The sequence below is a fragment of the Mastomys coucha genome, unplaced genomic scaffold, assembly GCF_008632895.1.
Source record: "Mastomys coucha isolate ucsf_1 unplaced genomic scaffold, UCSF_Mcou_1 pScaffold21, whole genome shotgun sequence".
Lineage (NCBI taxonomy): Eukaryota > Metazoa > Chordata > Mammalia > Rodentia > Muridae > Mastomys > Mastomys coucha.
The window spans coordinates 3,844,735-3,862,579 of NW_022196904.1; the positions used below are offsets into that span (position 1 = coordinate 3,844,735).

General features: G+C 42.5%; 1 protein-coding gene across 2 annotated transcripts; it reads right to left on the minus strand.

The window, feature by feature from the left end:
• Positions 1 to 6,948: 6,948 nt before the first annotated feature.
• LOC116101623 (gastrula zinc finger protein XlCGF8.2DB-like) lies at positions 6,949 to 12,346 on the minus strand. Of its 2 annotated transcripts, none has more exons than XM_031385322.1 (4): positions 12,026 to 12,346; positions 10,883 to 10,968; positions 9,725 to 9,820; positions 6,949 to 8,741 (listed from the first exon to the last, which is right to left on the minus strand). In XM_031385322.1, the coding sequence occupies exons 2-4, from the start codon at positions 10,914 to 10,916 to the stop codon at positions 7,741 to 7,743; spliced, it is 1,131 nt and encodes a 376-aa protein (XP_031241182.1). In that variant the 5' UTR covers positions 10,917 to 10,968; positions 12,026 to 12,346; the 3' UTR covers positions 6,949 to 7,740. The 2 variants fall into 2 exon arrangements, with proteins under 2 accessions (XP_031241182.1, XP_031241181.1); XM_031385321.1 differs by having other exon boundaries at positions 10,883 to 11,009.
• Positions 12,347 to 17,845: the final 5,499 nt, after the last annotated feature.

Consider the following 17,845-nt stretch of genomic DNA (forward strand, 5'->3'; position numbering starts at 1 on the left):
ATATATATATATATATATATATATATATGTCTGTGCACCACCCCTATCTCTCCAGCCTATTTATTTTATCTTTATTAGATATTTTCTTTATTTACATTTCAAATGTTATCCCCTTTCTTGTTTCCCCTCCAACCACCCCCCATCCCATCCCTCTCCCCTATTCACCAACCCACCCACTCCCCCTTCCCTGTCCTGGCATCCCCTACACTGGGGCATCGAGCCTTCACAGGACCAAGGGCCTCTCCACCCATCCTCTGCTACATTTGCGGCTGGAGCCACGGGTCCCTCCTTGTCTACTTTTTGGTTGGTGGTTTAGTCCCTGGGAGCTCTGGGGGTACTGGTTGGTTCATATTGTTGTTCCTCCTATGGGGCTGCAAACACCTTCGGCTCCTTGGATCCTTTCTCTAATTCCTCCATTGGGGACCCTGTGCTCAGTCCAATGGTTGGCTGCCAGTATCCACCTCTGTATTTGTCAGGCACTGGCAGAGCATCTCAGGAGACAGCTATATCAGGCTCCAGTCAGCAAGCATTCTTTGGCATTCACAATAGTGTCTGAGTTTGGTGACTGTATATGGGATGGATCCCCAGGTGGGGTAGTCTCTGGATGGCCTTTCCTTCAGTCTCTGCTCCACACTTTGTATCTCCTCCGATGGGTATTTTTTTCCTCCTTCTAAGAAGGATCAAATTATCTACACTTTGGTCTTCCCTCTTCTTGAGTTTCTTGTGGTTTGTGGATTGTATTTTGGGTATTTCTGAGCTTCTGGTCTAATATCCACCTATCAGTGAGTGCATACCATGTGTGTTCTTTTGTGACTGAGATACCTCACTCAGGATGATATTTTCTAGTTCCATCCATTTCATAAATTCATTGTTTTTAATAGGTGAGTAGTAGTCCATTGTGTAAATGTACCATATTTTGTGTATCCACTCCTCTGTTGAGGGACATCTGGGTTCTTTCCATCTTCTGGCTATTATAAATGAGGCTCCTCTGAACATAGTGGAGCATGTGCCCTTATTACATGTTGAAGCATCTTCTGGATATATGCCCATGAGGGGTATTGCTGGGTCCTCAGGTAGTACTCAGTCTAATTTTCTGAGGAACCTCCAAACTGATTTTCAGAGTGGTTGTACCAGCTTGCATTCCCATCAGCAATGAAGGAGTGTTCTCTTTCTCCACAACCTCTCCAGCATCTGCTGTCACCTGAGTTTTTTATCCTAGTCATTCTGACTGGTGTGAGGTGGAATCTCAGGGTTGTTTTGATTTGCATTTCCCTGATGACTAAGGATGTTGAACATTTCTTTAGGTGCTTCTCAGCCATTCAGTATTCCTCAGTTGAGAATTCTTTGTTTAGCTCTGTACCCCATTTTTTAAAAATAGGGTTATTTGGTTCTCTGGAGTCTAACTTCTTGAGTTCTTTGTATAACTTGGATATTAGCCCTCTATCAGATGTAGAATAGGTAAAGATCTTTCCCCAATCTGTTGGTTGCCATTTTGTCCTATTGACAATGTCCTTTGCCTTACAGAAGCTTTGCAATTTTATGAGGTTCCATTTGTCAATTCTTGATCTTAGAGCATAAGCTATTGGTGTTTTGTTCAGGAAAATTTCTCCTGTGCCCATATATACTCAAGGCTCTTCCCCACTTTCTTTCCTATTAGTTTCAGTGTATCTGGCTTTATGTGGAGGTACTTGATCCATTTGGACTTGACCTTTGTACAAGGAGATAAGAATGGATCGATTTGCATTCTTCTACATTCTCCATCCTATTTATAATAGTCTGGAAATCTCTTGCAATTTAATTCTTCACTTGATTTGTTTTTTAAATCTAGGTGACTGCTCTCTTCTGATGACAATGAGGTATTGAATTCACCCTATTTATTTAACTGTTCATGTCTATCTATGTTTATTTTAGAAAATAAAGGACTCTAGTTGATATATTTATCTATCTATATCTTCAAATTCTTAGCAGATAGTTCCTCTTGTAAATATGTTGTAGCATGTTTTTATCTAATTCAATCTTAGGTAAAGTGTAACTTATCAGAGGAAGTTTTAACTGCTCATGGTTAGGTATGTGGTTTGTATCTTACATCTTTTCTTTTCAGTCTCTTTGCTAATGACCTTATTTATTGAGGACAAAAATGAGTGAGACCTTGCTTTCAACCCAAGCAATTAGCCTTTGGCTTATAACTAGAGAGTTTAGAAGATTAGCAGACAGGTTAATTACTGGGATTATTTGTTGATTCTGGTAATTTTGTTGGGTGTTTGGCTGGCTTATTTGTTGATTTCTTGCTTCTCATTTCTTTTCTGGGTGTAGTGGCTATTCCTGCTTGTCAACCTGACTATATTGGGAATGAACTACAATCCAGAATTGGGAGGCTCAGCTGTGATCCTAATCTGGAGGCTGAGAGATACAGGTTTCTGACCTGGATCTTGGCATGGAGATCTTGAGGCCTGGTGGCTATAAGTCCCAGAAGATTATGACAGGGAGATCTCTGAGTCAAGGTCATATCTTGGGCCACATCTTTTGCTGGAGACCTTTATAAGGACATTGGGAGAAGAAAGACTCTATCTCTTCTTTGCCTGCTTGTCTTGTGGGACTGAGCAACTGCTAGGTTGCTTGGACTTCCATTCACAGCTGCTGCTGACCTTTGTTGGGAGTTGGACTACAGACTTTAAGTCATCAACAAATTCCTTTACCATGTAGAGATTACCCATAAGTTCTGTGACTCTAGAGAACCCTGACTAATACACTGGGATTTCTTGGTTTAGTGATGGGACATGATTGACTCCGTTCTGGTTCTTTTTATTTAAATTCATGCTGTAGTCCTCCTCTTCCTCCTCCGTTTTTATTTTTTTATTTTTTGAGACAGGGTTTCTCTGTGTAGCCCTGGCTGTCCTGGAACTCACTCTGTAGACCAGGTTGGTCTCAAACTCAGAAATCCACCTGCCTCTGCTTCCCAAGTGCTGGGATTAAAGGCTTGTGCCACCACTGCCCAGTTCTTTTTTGTTTTTTCAAGACAGGGTTTCTCTGTGTAGCTCCGGGTATCCTGGAACTCACTCTGTAAACCCTACTGGCCTCAAACTTACAGAGAGCCACCTACCTCTGCCTCCCAAGTGCTGGGAGTAAAGGTGTGTGCCACCACCACCTGGCCTGTATTCTTTCTTATATACTCATGATTAAGAATGCCTTTCTTCAAACAGAGCATATACATGAGAGTCTATAATCCCAGAATTTGTGAATTGAAAGAGGATTATGTGTTCAAGAACATCTCCAATCTGAACTACAATAGACAGGGCTTCAAAACATCAACTGTTGCAGGAGCTGAGATGGCTCAGCAGGGAAAGGTACTTGTTGACAAGCTTAATTCAGTCCCCAAGACCCAAAAGATAGGAGAGAGCTGATTACAACACCCACATGCACACTATGGTTTCCATAGTGCCACCCACCCTCATGCAAATTTGATAAATAAGATGTAACTGTGACTACAGTTTTTTTTTGTTTTTTTGTTTTTTTTTTTTTTTAATTTTTTTAGAGACAGGGTTTCTCTGTGTATCCCTGGCTGTCCTGGAACTCACTCTGTAGACCAGGCTGGCCTCGAGCACAGAAATCCGCCTGTCTCTGCCTCCCAAGTGCTGGGATTAAAGGCGTGTGCCACCACTGCCCGGCCCCATTTCATTTTTTAAAGACAGTTTTTTATGGACTAGGCTGGCCTCCATCTTTGTAGTTCAGGATAACTTTGACAGTTCCTAGCCACCAGCCTCCCTGCCTTAAATGTGTGCCCATCACCTCTTGATTATATGTTGCTGAGAATCAAACCCAGGACCATGTGTGTGCTATACAAACACTTTCCCAATTGAGCCCAACTTTCCTACCCTCTTGTTTTGACCTCACCATTATGTTGGTCTGTTCAAAAGGAGCTTCACAGCTTGAGAGGTGGCTCAGTAGCTAAGAGTATGTCTTATTCTTACAGAGGAGAAAGTGGAGTTTCAGTGCTTATCTGGAGTCTTCCAACTGCTTTTATTGGATGTCTGTGTATCTGTCTATGCACATGACTTTCCATACCACTGACTGATTCACCTATCTCTGGCTTATGCAGACTTTTGACCATATATTTAAAATAATAAAGCATAATATTTTGCACATGTACATTGTCGATGAAGTCAAACAGATTCCTCTTCAGATCTCAGTCTCTCTGCTGGCTTTATGATGTACCGACATACCTTAGTGTATGCTATATTTCCATTCTATTTTTATTTTTATTTTTTATACATCACAAGGCCTGCTTGTGGCTAGGCTTTATTCACCTGTGGGGCAGTGGTCTGTTCAGGCAGCCTGGGCCCAATCGAGTATAGTCTGGAACCCCAGTGACTCAGTTGGCAATATCTCTGCCTGCAAGGGATGGAAGGTGTTCGGCTGTAACTCCTGAGACCCTGGCTCATGTTTCAGTCCCAACAGCTGCCCTCGCAGGAGAAGTGTGCTGTTACATAGACAATGCCCCAAGCTCCCAGCATTCTAGCTGACTACAGCCAGGCATGCCCCACCCCACAGATAGTTAGCTCTGCCTCACACAATATAAGGGGCGATTTGCCCCCTCCCCTCTCTCCCTCCCTTGCTCTTTTGTCCTCTCTTGCCTTCTTCCTCTCTTGTTCTCTTTTCTTGCCCTCTCTTTTCCTCTCCTCTCCTCCTTCTCCTTTCTCTCTCTCTCCCTCCCCGGTTTTCAGAAATTTGTTTTCTGAATCTGTTTTGAAAGTGAAAGTTTGGGGTATTTCTGAGAAAAAATATCAAAGTCTGGGTTTTGTTTCTTTTTTTTTATGGAAGCTCACTGTTGACCCCAGGATGTCCTCAAACTCTTGCTTTCCTTTCTCAGTCTCCAGAGAACTGAGATTGCCTGTGTGCTAACATGCACAGCTGTTTCCTTTGATCTCTTGAGGCGTTTCTGTTAACCTGCTGATTGAGTATCTTTTCTCTAAAGAGGTAAGAATTCTCTAACCATGAAGGTATAGCCATATTCATACCTACTATAAGGTATCTCATGATTATGCATTGCCTGCTTTTAACTAATGCACCATGCAGCCCCAGGCATTGGCAGCAGAGAGACCACAGGCCATCATTCACCAATGTCTCACTTTCATTTGCTAACACATGATCCACTTGCTGTCCCTGGGAAGCACTCAACTGCAGGTAAAGTCCACTGTATACCAGGAAAAAAGACAAGGCCACCATTATCTCACACCAAAGGCCTCTCCAGAAGGTCTTGCCCTTCAGTCTGGGAAAGTATGAATGGGCAGAAGTCTGTGCAGACACTACAAGATCCTATGTCACATGCCTCTGTTCATAGGCACAATCATACACCTTATAGTAGGTATGAATATGGTTATACCTTCATGGTTAGAGAATTCTCACCTCTTTAGAGAAAAGGTACTCAATCAATAGGTTGACAGAAATGCCTATGCCTCCTCAAGAGATCAAAGGAAACAGCTGTGCATGTTAGCACACAGGCAATCTCAGTTCTGTGGAGACTGAGAAAGGAAAACAAGAATTTGAGGACATCCTGGGGTCAACAGTGAGCTTCCATAAAAGAAGAAACAAAACCCATAGACTTTGATATTTTTTCTCAGAAATACCCCAAACTTTCACTTTCAAAACAGATTCAGAAAACAAGTTTTTCTCCTTTCATGATACATCCCAGCACTCTGGCCTCTTAGGTTAAATAGGATGGAAGTGTGGATGAAGGTTCTCCACATTCTCTTCCTCTGTGTGTGGGGATGGGGTAGGGATGGAGGTGTGTGTACATACTATGAGGCACTGGAATTTACTTTGTAGACAGGCTGCTCTTGGACTCACAGATCCACTTGCCTGTGTCTCCTGAGTGCTTGGATTGAAGACACGTGCCTCCACTTCCCAGCTTGGAAACCACCCCCCCTTTTTTTTTTTGGCTTGTTTGTGTTTTGAATAAGCACACATACAAACAAAAATTGAAGAAGTAAATAGTAAAAGAAAATTAGCAAAACCAAAATGTGGGTACCAGGTGTGATGGTTCCCATCTTTAACCCCATTAGTTGGGAGGCAGAGGTGGGTGGGCCACTGTGTGTTCTAGACCAGCCTGGTCTACAGAAGGCATTCCAGGCCAGTTAGAACTACACAGTGAGGCACTGTCTAGGAAAGAAAGAAGGAAAGAAAGAAAGAGAAAGAAAGAAAAGGAAAGACAGAGCACAACAAAGAAAGAAAACATGGGTGAGGATCACAGAGAAATGGCTCTCTGGCTAACAGCAGTTGCTGTTCTTGTAGATAACCTTGGTTTCATTCCCAGCATCCATATGGGAGTTCAAGAATCTGGGACTCCAGTTCAAGAGACTCTGATGGTTACCGTGATCTGAAAGGGGACCAGATAGACATGTGGTGCACACACATGCATATAGGTTCCTACACAAACCCACAAACTTAACCAAATCTTTATAATAACACATGAAAATAATGCCAAATTAGAACTACAATTACATGCTACCACATAGCTAATAAAATGATTCCAATGAACACCACGTGGCTTACAGAGTGTCAGGGAGGATGTGAGGAACTAGTATCTGATATGCTTCAGGAGGAAATCTGAAACACACAGCCACTTAGGACAGAATCTGGTAACTTCTTAAAGCTTGGGCTTGAGAGAGGGCTCAGTATATAAGTTCACGTGCTACCCTTGGCAGAGGACCTGGGTTCCATTTCCAGCAAACATACTGGTTCATACCCATCTATAATTCCAGTTCTAGGAATCCAATGCCTTGTTTTGAGCCTTCATAGCCACCAGGCCTGTATTCAGTGTATATACATATACACAGACAAAATACACCCAAGAAAACAACAAACACTTAAAACATGTGGGCTATATGCCTACAAGAGAGCATAAGGTGCTACACAGAGCTGGTCCCCAACAAAATTAGTGACACTTAGGAACACAATAGTCATGAAGATTTTATAGTAAATGGCCATTTATCCCAGGGACTGCAATATTCAGTGAGAAAAACAAGCCAGCAAACAACAGCAACAGCAGCAGCAACAACAAACATATGTCTTATTTAAACCGAGGTCACGCTCTTCCTTCCCCATTCAAACTCAGTAACATGGACACTCCACTCCACACAGGTGCTTCCTCTTGCTAAGTCCCCAGAAAGCAGTAACTTCTTAGGAATAAGAAGATGGCAATAGGGGCTGGTGAAATGGCTCAGCGAGTAAGAGCACCGGTTGTTCTTCCAAAGGTCATGAGTTCAAATCCCAGCAACCACATGCACTCTTCTCGTGCGTCTGAAGACAGCTACAGTGCACTAAATAAAGAAAGAAAGAAAGAAAGAAAAGAAAAGAAAAAAAAGATGGCAATAATTCTCTTCTTGCCTCTGTGTTCTTCTTGGATGAGTAACTTTCAATGACCGGGTCCCTCACAAAGGCCACTCTCATGACTTCTGCTCAAAGTCACATTCATTCCTAAGGCTCAATAAGCTTGGTCAATGGCTGAAGCTTTCTCTATGCTCTCTGCATTCACAAACCTCTCCGGGTTGTGTCTGTGTTGCTAAGAAGAGCAGACTTTGCTCTAAGGCTTTCTCAGCATCAGTGGGTTCATGATGCATCTCAGCACTCTGGCCTTTTAGGTTAAACAGGATGGACACGTGGGTGAAGGTTCTCCACATTTGAAGCACTCTTGACTTTTGTCCATTGAATGTCCTCTTGTGCAGACAGGGTAGATCATGGGAACTATTTCCCATGTTCATTGCACTCAACCCTTTTTTCAGTGTGGACCTTACGGTGCCTAGAAAGTCCGGTCCTGAAGCAGAACACTTTCCCACATTCCTCGCACTCGTGATGCTTTGCTGCAGTGTGAAACCTCTGATGCTTGATGAGGCTGTACCTCATGGTAAAGAATCTCCCACACACGCTACACTTAAAGGGTTTTCCCCTGCTGTGAATTTTTTGGTGTTTCACGAGGTGTGAGTTTTTTTTAAAACACTTCCTACACTGGCTGCACTCAAAAGGCCTCTCTCCAGTGTGCACTCGGGCATGATAAACGAGGCTGGATTTCTCCTTAAATAATTTTCCACACTCGCCGCACTTGTAAGGCTTTTCTCCAGTATGAACCAGATAATGATGTATGAGGCTGGACCTGTTCATGTAAGATTCCCCACACTGGTTGCATTTGTAAGGTTTCTCTCCGGTGTGAAGTCTTTGATGCCCAACAAGGGAGCGGTTGTGTTTGAAATCTTTCCCACATTCGCTGCATCTAAAGGGCTTTTCTCCAGTGTGAACTTTCAAGTGTTGATTCAGATCAGCCTTTTGGATGAAGGACTTCTCACATTCGCTACACTTAAAAGGCTTTTCTCCGGTGTGTATCCTCCTGTGTCGAATAAGCAGAGACTTACAATTGAAGGATTTGCCACAGTCGCAGCATGTGCAATTCCTCTTCTCACTGGGAATGGCCTTTCCTCTCTTGGCGCTCTTCGGTCTCTCCCCATCACTGTGAGTCATGTGATACCTAAGAAGCCCTGAGAGAGTGTGGCGGTCCATTGTATTGCCTGTGCTTTGTAAAGTCTTCTCTGATAGGTCACTTCTGTTTCTCTTCATGACTGGAATTCTGTGCTCTGCTTTTTGTAAGGGTTTCTCATTGCCACTCAGCTGCTGCTGTTGGTGCATGGTCATGTTAAGCCCTCCATTTGTTGTCGAAAGAGTCTGCTCACAAGGTATCTTTGCAAGCTCCACTCCTTTGCAGCAACACAGAAACACAGAAAAAACAATGATAAAGGACATATAGACTTTAAAGTGGCAACAAACACAAGTAATCAACAGCGGGAATTTCTCACAGAAACTTTAAGATGGGAAGGGCCTACTCCAGGGATGAAGCTGGAAGAGGCCTGTCCCAGAAAACATGTCGGGCAACAACACAGGAATGGCAAGCAGTACAAGGAAAAGTGCTGGGGACATGAACTTCCTTCCTCAGAAAATAGCTTTCTGAAGAGCCTCAGATGGACACTGTCCTGATTGGGTTGGATTTTTTTTGTTTTTGTTTTTCCCTCTACTTGACACACATTAGGTCATCTGAGAGTGGGGAACCTCAATTGAAAAAAAATGCCTCCATAAAATAATCATTAAAGGCCATTTTCTTTATTAATGATTGATGCTGGTAAGCCCACCTCATTCTGGTGGTGCCATCCCTGGCCAGGGTGATCCTCCGGGGTAAGTGATGTTCCTCTATGACCTCTGCTTAAGTTCTTGCCTTGAGTTTCTGCCTTGAATTATTCTTATTGATGGATTTTTATCAGGAAATGAAAGATGAAATAAACCCTTTCCCCTTCTAAGTTGCCTTTGGTCATGATTTATCATAGCAATAAAAACTCAAAGAGAGAGATGGTCAACACAGTGCAGAAGGCTGTGTCTAAGCCCATTCAATACAATACCTGAAGAACCCATTTTCAAGGACTGCTCAGGGCACTTGTACACACAACATAATTAAGGAAAACCTATGTTTTACAGTATCACAGAGTGGCATACAAAACACATAAGACTCATAGGTGAGAGATAGCCCTGGATCTGAGATAATAGCAATGACTGGTAGACAAATGGGCAAACAACCAAATGGACTCTACCACGAGCCTTTGCCCTGGCACCAAAACATCAGAACCAATCGAAATATACTTCTTATGAACCCATCTAGAGTGTACATCAGCAACCTCCACCCTCCAAATACCTGTGCACTTACTCGGAGTCAAAAATCTCAGGGCAGGGATGAAGTGATCTCCTGAAGACCCCAGCTGAGTGATGTCAGTCCCAGGAGGTACAAGTCCTAATGTAAAATACAGGAGAGGAGAATGTCCCATGCTAAGACAGTGATGTAACTCATGCAATCCACAGGAAAGAAAACTAACAACAAAGATCCCTTGTGGTGGTCTGAATGAAAATGGCCCCCGTACACTCGTAGGGAGTGGTATTATTGGAGGTGTGGCCTTGTTAGAATAGGTATGGACTTTTTCGAGGAAGTGTGTCACTGGTGGTGGGTTTTGAAGTCTCGGATGCTCGTCTGGCCCAGGGTCTCACTCTCTTCCTGCTGCTTTCAGATTCAGATGTAGAATTCTCAGCTACTTCTCCAGTATCATATATGCCTGCATGCGGTCATGCTTCCCACCACAGTGACAATGGACTAAACCCCTGAACTTCAAGCCAGTCATTAAATGTTTTCTTTTATAAGAGTTGCCACGGTGGGCTGGAGAGATGGCTCAGAGGTTAAGAACACCGACTCCTCTTCCAGAGGTCCTGAGTTCAAATCCCAGAAACCATATAGTGGCTCACAACCATCTGTAATGAGATCTGACCCTGATGCCCTCTTCTGGTGTGTCTGAAATCAGCTACAGTGTACTTGCATATTATAATAAATAAATAAATCTTAAAAAAAAAAAGAGTTGCCATGGTCATAGTGTCTCTCCACAGCAATAGAAACTCTAAGATACCCCTAGAGAGGTCTTACAAGAAAACCCACCAAGTAATATCCATATCAGTGCCACAATGTGACCCAAGTCACCTACAGGAAGAGAAGAGTATCTGAGTCATAGGAATGACAGAGTATTTACAGTGTCTCCAGCCATGGAGAAGCTACCAGTGTGAAGTCTATTAAACTACTATAACATTCCTCACTTCAGGCTGCTTTCTGTGTGTCTTTGCTATATAAGAGAGAGAAAGATGGTAGTGTATCATGCCCAGGTCTCTCACCTGAACTTCCCACTCCATGACAGTGGGGAAAGAACCAATGCCCATGGACCACATTTGGGAAGGAGATATCTCTCTATAGAAAAGAAGCCAAGCCCATCCAGACAGGATGCTCTTACAGAATGGGCATGGGGTGGGAGCTTACCTGTTGAGGACATGAGAACAAAGACCTCCATCATCACCTGGTGGTACAGATGCCTCTGAGAGTCATCAAGTAGTCTCCATTCCTCCCTTAAGAAGTAGACAGCCACATCACTAAAGGCCACACCACCCTGCCACAACAGAGAATGCTGAGTTAATAAGAAGTTTCCTTCCCTTGGACTTTGACATCCCAGAGACAGCCAATCCCATTTAGATTCTTTCTTCAAAGTGCACCAGACTCTTCATTCATTGACACCCAGTCTCTACTCAAGGTTGCAATGACCACTGTTTTCAGCACCAGCCACAAACAGGCAGAAAGACAAATGAAATTTACCCAGTTTTGATGTTTAATATGGGAAGTTCCAGCTTTCTACCAGGCAATTTATATAGGCTTCTTCACATCATGCCAACCAGATATGTCCAGATTTGAGCCACTGTTCTTCACTACACCTCTGGCACATGATCTCGGACATATGAACACATCTATTCATACTTTCTGTCACCATGCATATCACCCTTCATAACGTCCCTCCATTTTCATTTTAGTATTCAAGCCTGCAGCTTCTCATCTACTGTACCCCTCCCAACTGCTGCCTTCTACCTCACCAGCAGATCTCAAGTACACCTGAGGGCTTCTGGGCATTCCTAATCCATCTCACTTCCTGGCATTTTTCTAATAGTCGTCACTGGAACTTGAATACCTCTGAATCTTAAGGAAGTGGCTCCCAATAAATGGAACCTGTCCATATAATTCCTGCTCTGGACTCAGAGACCTTATATTCTATAATTATCTTTTCTGGAAATCAGGTGGAAAGACAGGAGAATAATATCAAGCAAAGAGCCCCAAAGCATTGCCGTCCCAGACATCACTTATGTGGGGATCGAGAAATGTGAGTTCCAGTGGCACCATTCATTTACCGCGCCATAGTCAGTAGATGTCTTTGCACTTACTGAAACCTGTGAATAAAGAGGGCTATGAACACAAAGCTTCCCGGGGCCCTGAAGAGGTCTTACACTCACAGGGCTTCCTAGGCTCATTAGTGGGCGTGTATGAGTACTCTATGCCATCTGGAAACTCCAACTAACATCCCAGCCCGAATTGCACTCTAGGACTGGGGATGCGGGGACGTGTTCATGTGGTACTCACCTGTGCCTTGGCACCCTGCCCAGCTACTGCAGTCTCATTCTGTTGGGCAGTTGGGTCCATGGACCTGGCTATTTTTCCCAGGCCTGCAACCAATCACACGGGGTCCTAGTAGACTTCAAACCCGGTCTGCTAGAGGACAAAGCCTAGCTTCTCTCGCGCCTTCCAGTCCTGGACAGCGAGCTGTAAAACCAGTTTTCCTCTGACCTGACACAAGCATCCAGGAAGATAATCACCTGCACGCAACCATTAAATTCCAATGCTCTCCTGCCCCTTTCTTTCCCCTCTCCCTTTCCTTTTTCCTTCTTTTCTGTAAAAGCCCACGGAAGCGTCGGTTTCCATTGGTTAAGCCCTTCTGCGCTGTCCCTTCTGGGTAATGTAGTTCAGACAGCATGCACCCTGGAGACCTGGACACTGCTGCAGATGTGTAAGCAGGAGAAGCGATATGCAAGGATTTAAAGGGACTCCTGCAGACACTGCCTTGCCTACAGATGCACCAGTGTTTCAACTCCCTGATCATCAGGATAGAGTAAAGTGGATTCCTGAGTCTGACTCCGGTATGCATTAACAAATTTCCTTTGGCAGAAAGAAGCTCCGCTTAAAAGCCAATGGAGACAATACATCTAGTATGTAAAGATGTGAAAACAGTCCGAATTTTGAAAACAGGTCTACCCAATTCCAAGGTGCACTATCCATTCACTTCCACCTGTATTTCTTTCTTTTCTCCTGGGCCTAGTAGGTGTCCATTATGGCAGGGCAGCACACACACACACACACACACACACACACACACACACACACACACACACAAACGCACGCGCGCGGTCTCTTGCATGCTTTTCTCTTCCATACTCCTACAGGATGTTGTGGGTACTGTGGATAGAAGAGATGCTAAGCCTTCATTCTATGCTATTCTGCTGCCTTTGACTCCACTATTGTTTCTCTGATTCTCCCAACTCTCATCTCAGCACAGAGTAACAGATAACCCCCACTGCTTAAGGAGACTCCAGAAAACAAGAGATAATGAAATATTTCTGCCATTCTGGAACACTCTGGAACTGGATGGTGCATGTTGATTCTGGAAAAGGTGGGAATCAGTATTGCTACTGACCATGTGATATGCTAGAGAAAGCCTCGATATTTTAGTCCTTTCTGCAACGGTTGTCATTTAATACCCAGCCTCCTTCTGTTAGGCCACATTGTGCCACGAGGAAGCAGTGGTGATGAGCTATGGTTGGCATAGTAAAGCATCAGGACAATGAGTGGGAAACCCCCTGCTTCTTAACTCAAGCACAGGAGATAAATCATTGTAGTTGTTGTTTTTAAACAAAATCTCAGTTGTCCGATTTTACCTTTGAGCCAGATGCTCAGGTAAAAGCCTGGTAGCTCAAGGAGGCAGAGCAAGCACCCAGCTGACTCATCTTCCTTAGCTAACATCCCAGACTGAATCTCCTCTCTTATATCATCTGTAAAAAAAAAAAAAAAAAAAAAAAAAAAACCAAAAACTAAAAACAAAAAAAAAAACTCTTTAAAATGAATGTCCCTTCCTTCTACTTTCTATGTGTCTCTACCCATCATCCTCTTGACTTCCTCTTACTCTATGTTTTTTTTCTTAATAATTCTATGTTCATTTCCTGTCAACTGGTTGCTTGCTCCACCTCTTGACCTATGGTTGATGGTATTCAATCTTGTTTACAATATTCAAACAGAAAGCTCTTGGATTAAAAGTGTGTAAGACTGAGCCACACCACAACTGAAACCAGCTTTTTTCCAGTAAATAACACAATCTTCAGGGTTTATAATGTGATTAAATATCCTGCAACAAGCCGTAAAGCTGGGCATAGTAGCACAGGTCTTTAATTCCAGCATTCAGGGGAGGCAGAGGCAAGCAGATCTCTGTGAGTTTGAGGACAGCCTTGTCTACATAGTGAGTTCTAGGCCAGCCAGGAATATATAGAAAGACCTTGTCTTAAAAAGCCAAAATAATAAGAATAAAATACTAATGACAAAAATAATAATAATAGCCAGGTGGTGTCAGCTAGTGTTCTTAATTCCAGCACTCAGGAGGCAGAGGCAGGAAGATCTTCAAGTTCGAGACCAGACTGATCTACAAGAGAGTTCCAGGACAGCCAGGGTTACAGAGAGAAACCCTGTCATGAAAACCAACAACAATGATGATGATAACAATAATAATTTAATAAAAATAGTTAAACCATTATCTTGAAAGATACTAGAAAAGTAGATTCTAGAGTATTCTAATTTGAGCCATAAAGTGGAGCTGGTCATGGTTGCCTGAACCTTTATGGATGAATCTGATACACATAAAATATGGCTGTAGCAAAATTTATAGAGTATAGTAAAATCTTCAGGAAATTCAGAATCTGAGGATAAGAGGATATTGCCTAAGGAGATCGGTATAGATAGGAGGGGAAGCTATAAAGACGTCATTGGGTTGACTATAAAATGTCAAGTGAATCTATTTCTCGGGAGCTTTTCAGGTATGTGAGGGAGCACAAGAGAACCTAAGGAAGGAGCCATTCTACTTCAAGTGGATGAACCTGAAGACTACCTGGTAACTACCAAAATCAATGTGCTGGGAGCTGAAGAGTGCAGAGTTTAAAAGCACTTGTTGATTTTGCAGAGGACTCCGGTTTAATTCTCAGCACTCACCAAGCAGTCCACAACTGTCTGTAACTTTGTTCCATGGGAATACAATGCCCTCTTCTGTCCGGCCTCTGAGGGCACCGATGAACCAGACATGTACATGGTCCATATACGATACAAATGTGCAGGTAAAACATTTAAACACATGAAATGATAAATCTAAAAAAATAATACAGTGCACAAACTTCTCAGTGACATTTCATTGACTATGAAAACACATTAAAATATAGAAATGGATTGTGAAGAGGGTTTTACTGTTGCTACCAGATTAAACAAGTGGGTTACATAAACAGACTAAAACAGATGATGTCTGTGTAGAATTGTAAGAAAGTCATTGAGGTAGACATAACACACTACTTGCTTTTCTTCATCATTTTCTTTATATAAAGTATAAAGCTGAAGGGGATTGAGATCCTAGAGGAAGAGCAACAGTGTCGACTAACCAGTCCCCCCTAGGAGCTCCCAGAGTAAGGCAAATACCAAAGAACTTACATAGGCTGGTGTGTGTCTCTGGCATAGGGTGGTGTGTGTCTCTGGCATAGGCTGGTGTGTGTCTCTGGCACATCTGTAGCAGAGGGCTGCCTTGTCTGGCCTCAGTGGGAGAAAATTTGCATAATCCTGTACAAACTTTATGTCTTAGAAAAGTGGGATGCTGGTGGGTGTGAGGTGGGGTGGGTTGATGGTTGGGGGAGCACATTCTCAGAAACAAAGGGAAGTGGGGATATGGGGAAGAATTTGGGAAGAGTGAACTGGGAAGGGGGCAATGTTTGGAATGTAAATATATAAAATAATTTTTAAAGACAACTATTTTATTTTTTAAATGATCTCTTAACTTCTTTTTCTTCTGTGTTATCTAAGTTGGAATATTCCTGGATGACTTTGGTAGAGTTTCTGGGCTCTACAAGGGACATTTTGTCCTTCCTGTTTTTTTGTCGTGTTTTTACTCTGGTGTCTAGACATAGAAGATTAGAAAGATTACAGTTATAGATGCTGCTGTCTGTTCCTTTCTGTGTTGAATGGGTGTTATATTTCTTTGTTTAAGCTTCTTCCCTTGATTTATGGAGAGTTTCATGAATGTGCATTGCCTGAAAACAAATTTTCTATAGGCTTGATACATTTGGATACTGTACATTCCAGTTAAACCATGTTTTGAGGCCTTAGGATGTGACACTTAGGAATGGGGATAGACTAGGTTTCTGAAGAGGTTCCAGGACACGAGGAGAGAACTAATGTTCCATTAGTATTGGTTCATTTAGTGTCTTTGGATTAAGGGGTAGAAAATAAAGGGAAGTCACCCCTGAATGTCTGCTATTGCACTGGGTGAAAAGCTGGGAGTTTGGATGGTGAGAACCAGAGGGTGAAGTGAAAATCTGCACTCACCCTATCAATTCCTCAACACTGCCCTTTGTTTTTGTATCAGGATGTGATATCTGACATCGAGGAGCTGCAATAAAGGAAAGAGAAAGGGAGACTGGTTAGGAAGAGAAGAACTCCTGCTTACATGGGAGATTGTGTCGTGGTCAAGTGTCACGAAAGGCTGCAGCAGATGTTCACTTGCAGAGCCTAGGTGATTTGGAGTGGTAGAACAAAGAAGTGAAGATTTGCCATCACATTACATCATACCCTGGCACGAAAGTTCTGTGGTTAGTCTCTTAAGTTCATCTTAGAATATGCCTTTATAGTGGAAAATTATACAGATTAGTGTGGGCATAGGAACCTTCTTAGACGTCACAGCCTAAGTAGAGTTTAAGGTAAATACAGGCCAATTCTTTTGTGTGGCAGCTAACAGATGTTCTTCAGCATGTGATATGAGCCTCACAGGGATAGTGTAATTCTCTGATTCTTGGTGATCATTTAAAAATAGAAATATACTTAAAAATAGAAATTCATGATCACTGATTCTGTGATGAACTGTACTTCTTAGTCTCGTTCATGGATATATAGGACATAACCAGAGTAATCATTCACAGATAGCTAAAAATCTCCTCTTTAAAGATTGCATTTAAGGTTTCCAGTGCTCTACATTGTGTATGGAATACAGTATTAAAATTGTTCATCACAACTATGATGTCATTCTTCTGTAGAATACAGTGTCATGGGAGCCATTGTAACAATTTCATACATATGTAGCACTGTGTTTTGCTGGGTCTTGATTCTCCATCACCCTCATTTGTAGGCCAAATGTTACTGAGTAATCCCCCCCCATTCAAGTAGCCATCCTCTCCTTTTATGTTAAAGGTGTGTATTCCATGTCCTTATTCTTACATGGGTACCAATCCACTGTATGTATGTAAACTGCATGTTCCTCACTTTTTGACATCTAATGTCTACCGGACAATTGGAAACAGTGATGATATATGTTTAATTTATCACCAACCCCTATCTTTTACAGATTTTAAACAACCCCTTTGTTTAAATTTTAATAAAATTTCAGTTCATTATTTAGTTAAATATTTTGTATAACATCCTGAAGACATAGCTCAGTGGTTAATGACATTGGATATTTTCCTACAAGAATATGCTACTGTTTCCAGGACACACAAAATGGCTTACTTCATATTTCATCACTATCCCAGGGTATTTGACAACTTCTTCAGAATTCCAAAGTTAATATATGCATATATACATATATATGTATACATGTATATATGTATGTGTATACATATATATATATATGTATATATGACATATATATATGACATAACCAGAGTCATACATAACACAGAAACATACATACTGTACTGGCTGGTTTTGTGTATCAACTTGATACAAGCTGGAGTTATCAGAGAAAGGAGCTTCAGTTGAGGAAGTGCCTCCATGAGATCCAGCTGTGGGGCATTTTCTCAATTAGTGATCAAGGTGGGAGAGCCCATTGTGGGTGGTGCCATCCCTGGGCTGGTAGTCTTGGGTTCTATAAGAAAGCAAGCTGAGTAAACCAGGGAAAGCAAGCCAGTAAGAATCATCCCTCCATGGCCTCTGCATCAGCTCCTGCTTCCTGCCCTGTGTGAGTTCCAGTCCTGACATCCTTTGGTGATGAACAGCAATGTAAATGGGTAAGCTGAATAGACTCTTTTCTCCCCAGCTTGCTTCTTGGTCATGATGTTTGTGCAGGAATAGGAACCCTGACTAAGACACATAGGGAGAGAGAGAGAGAGAGAG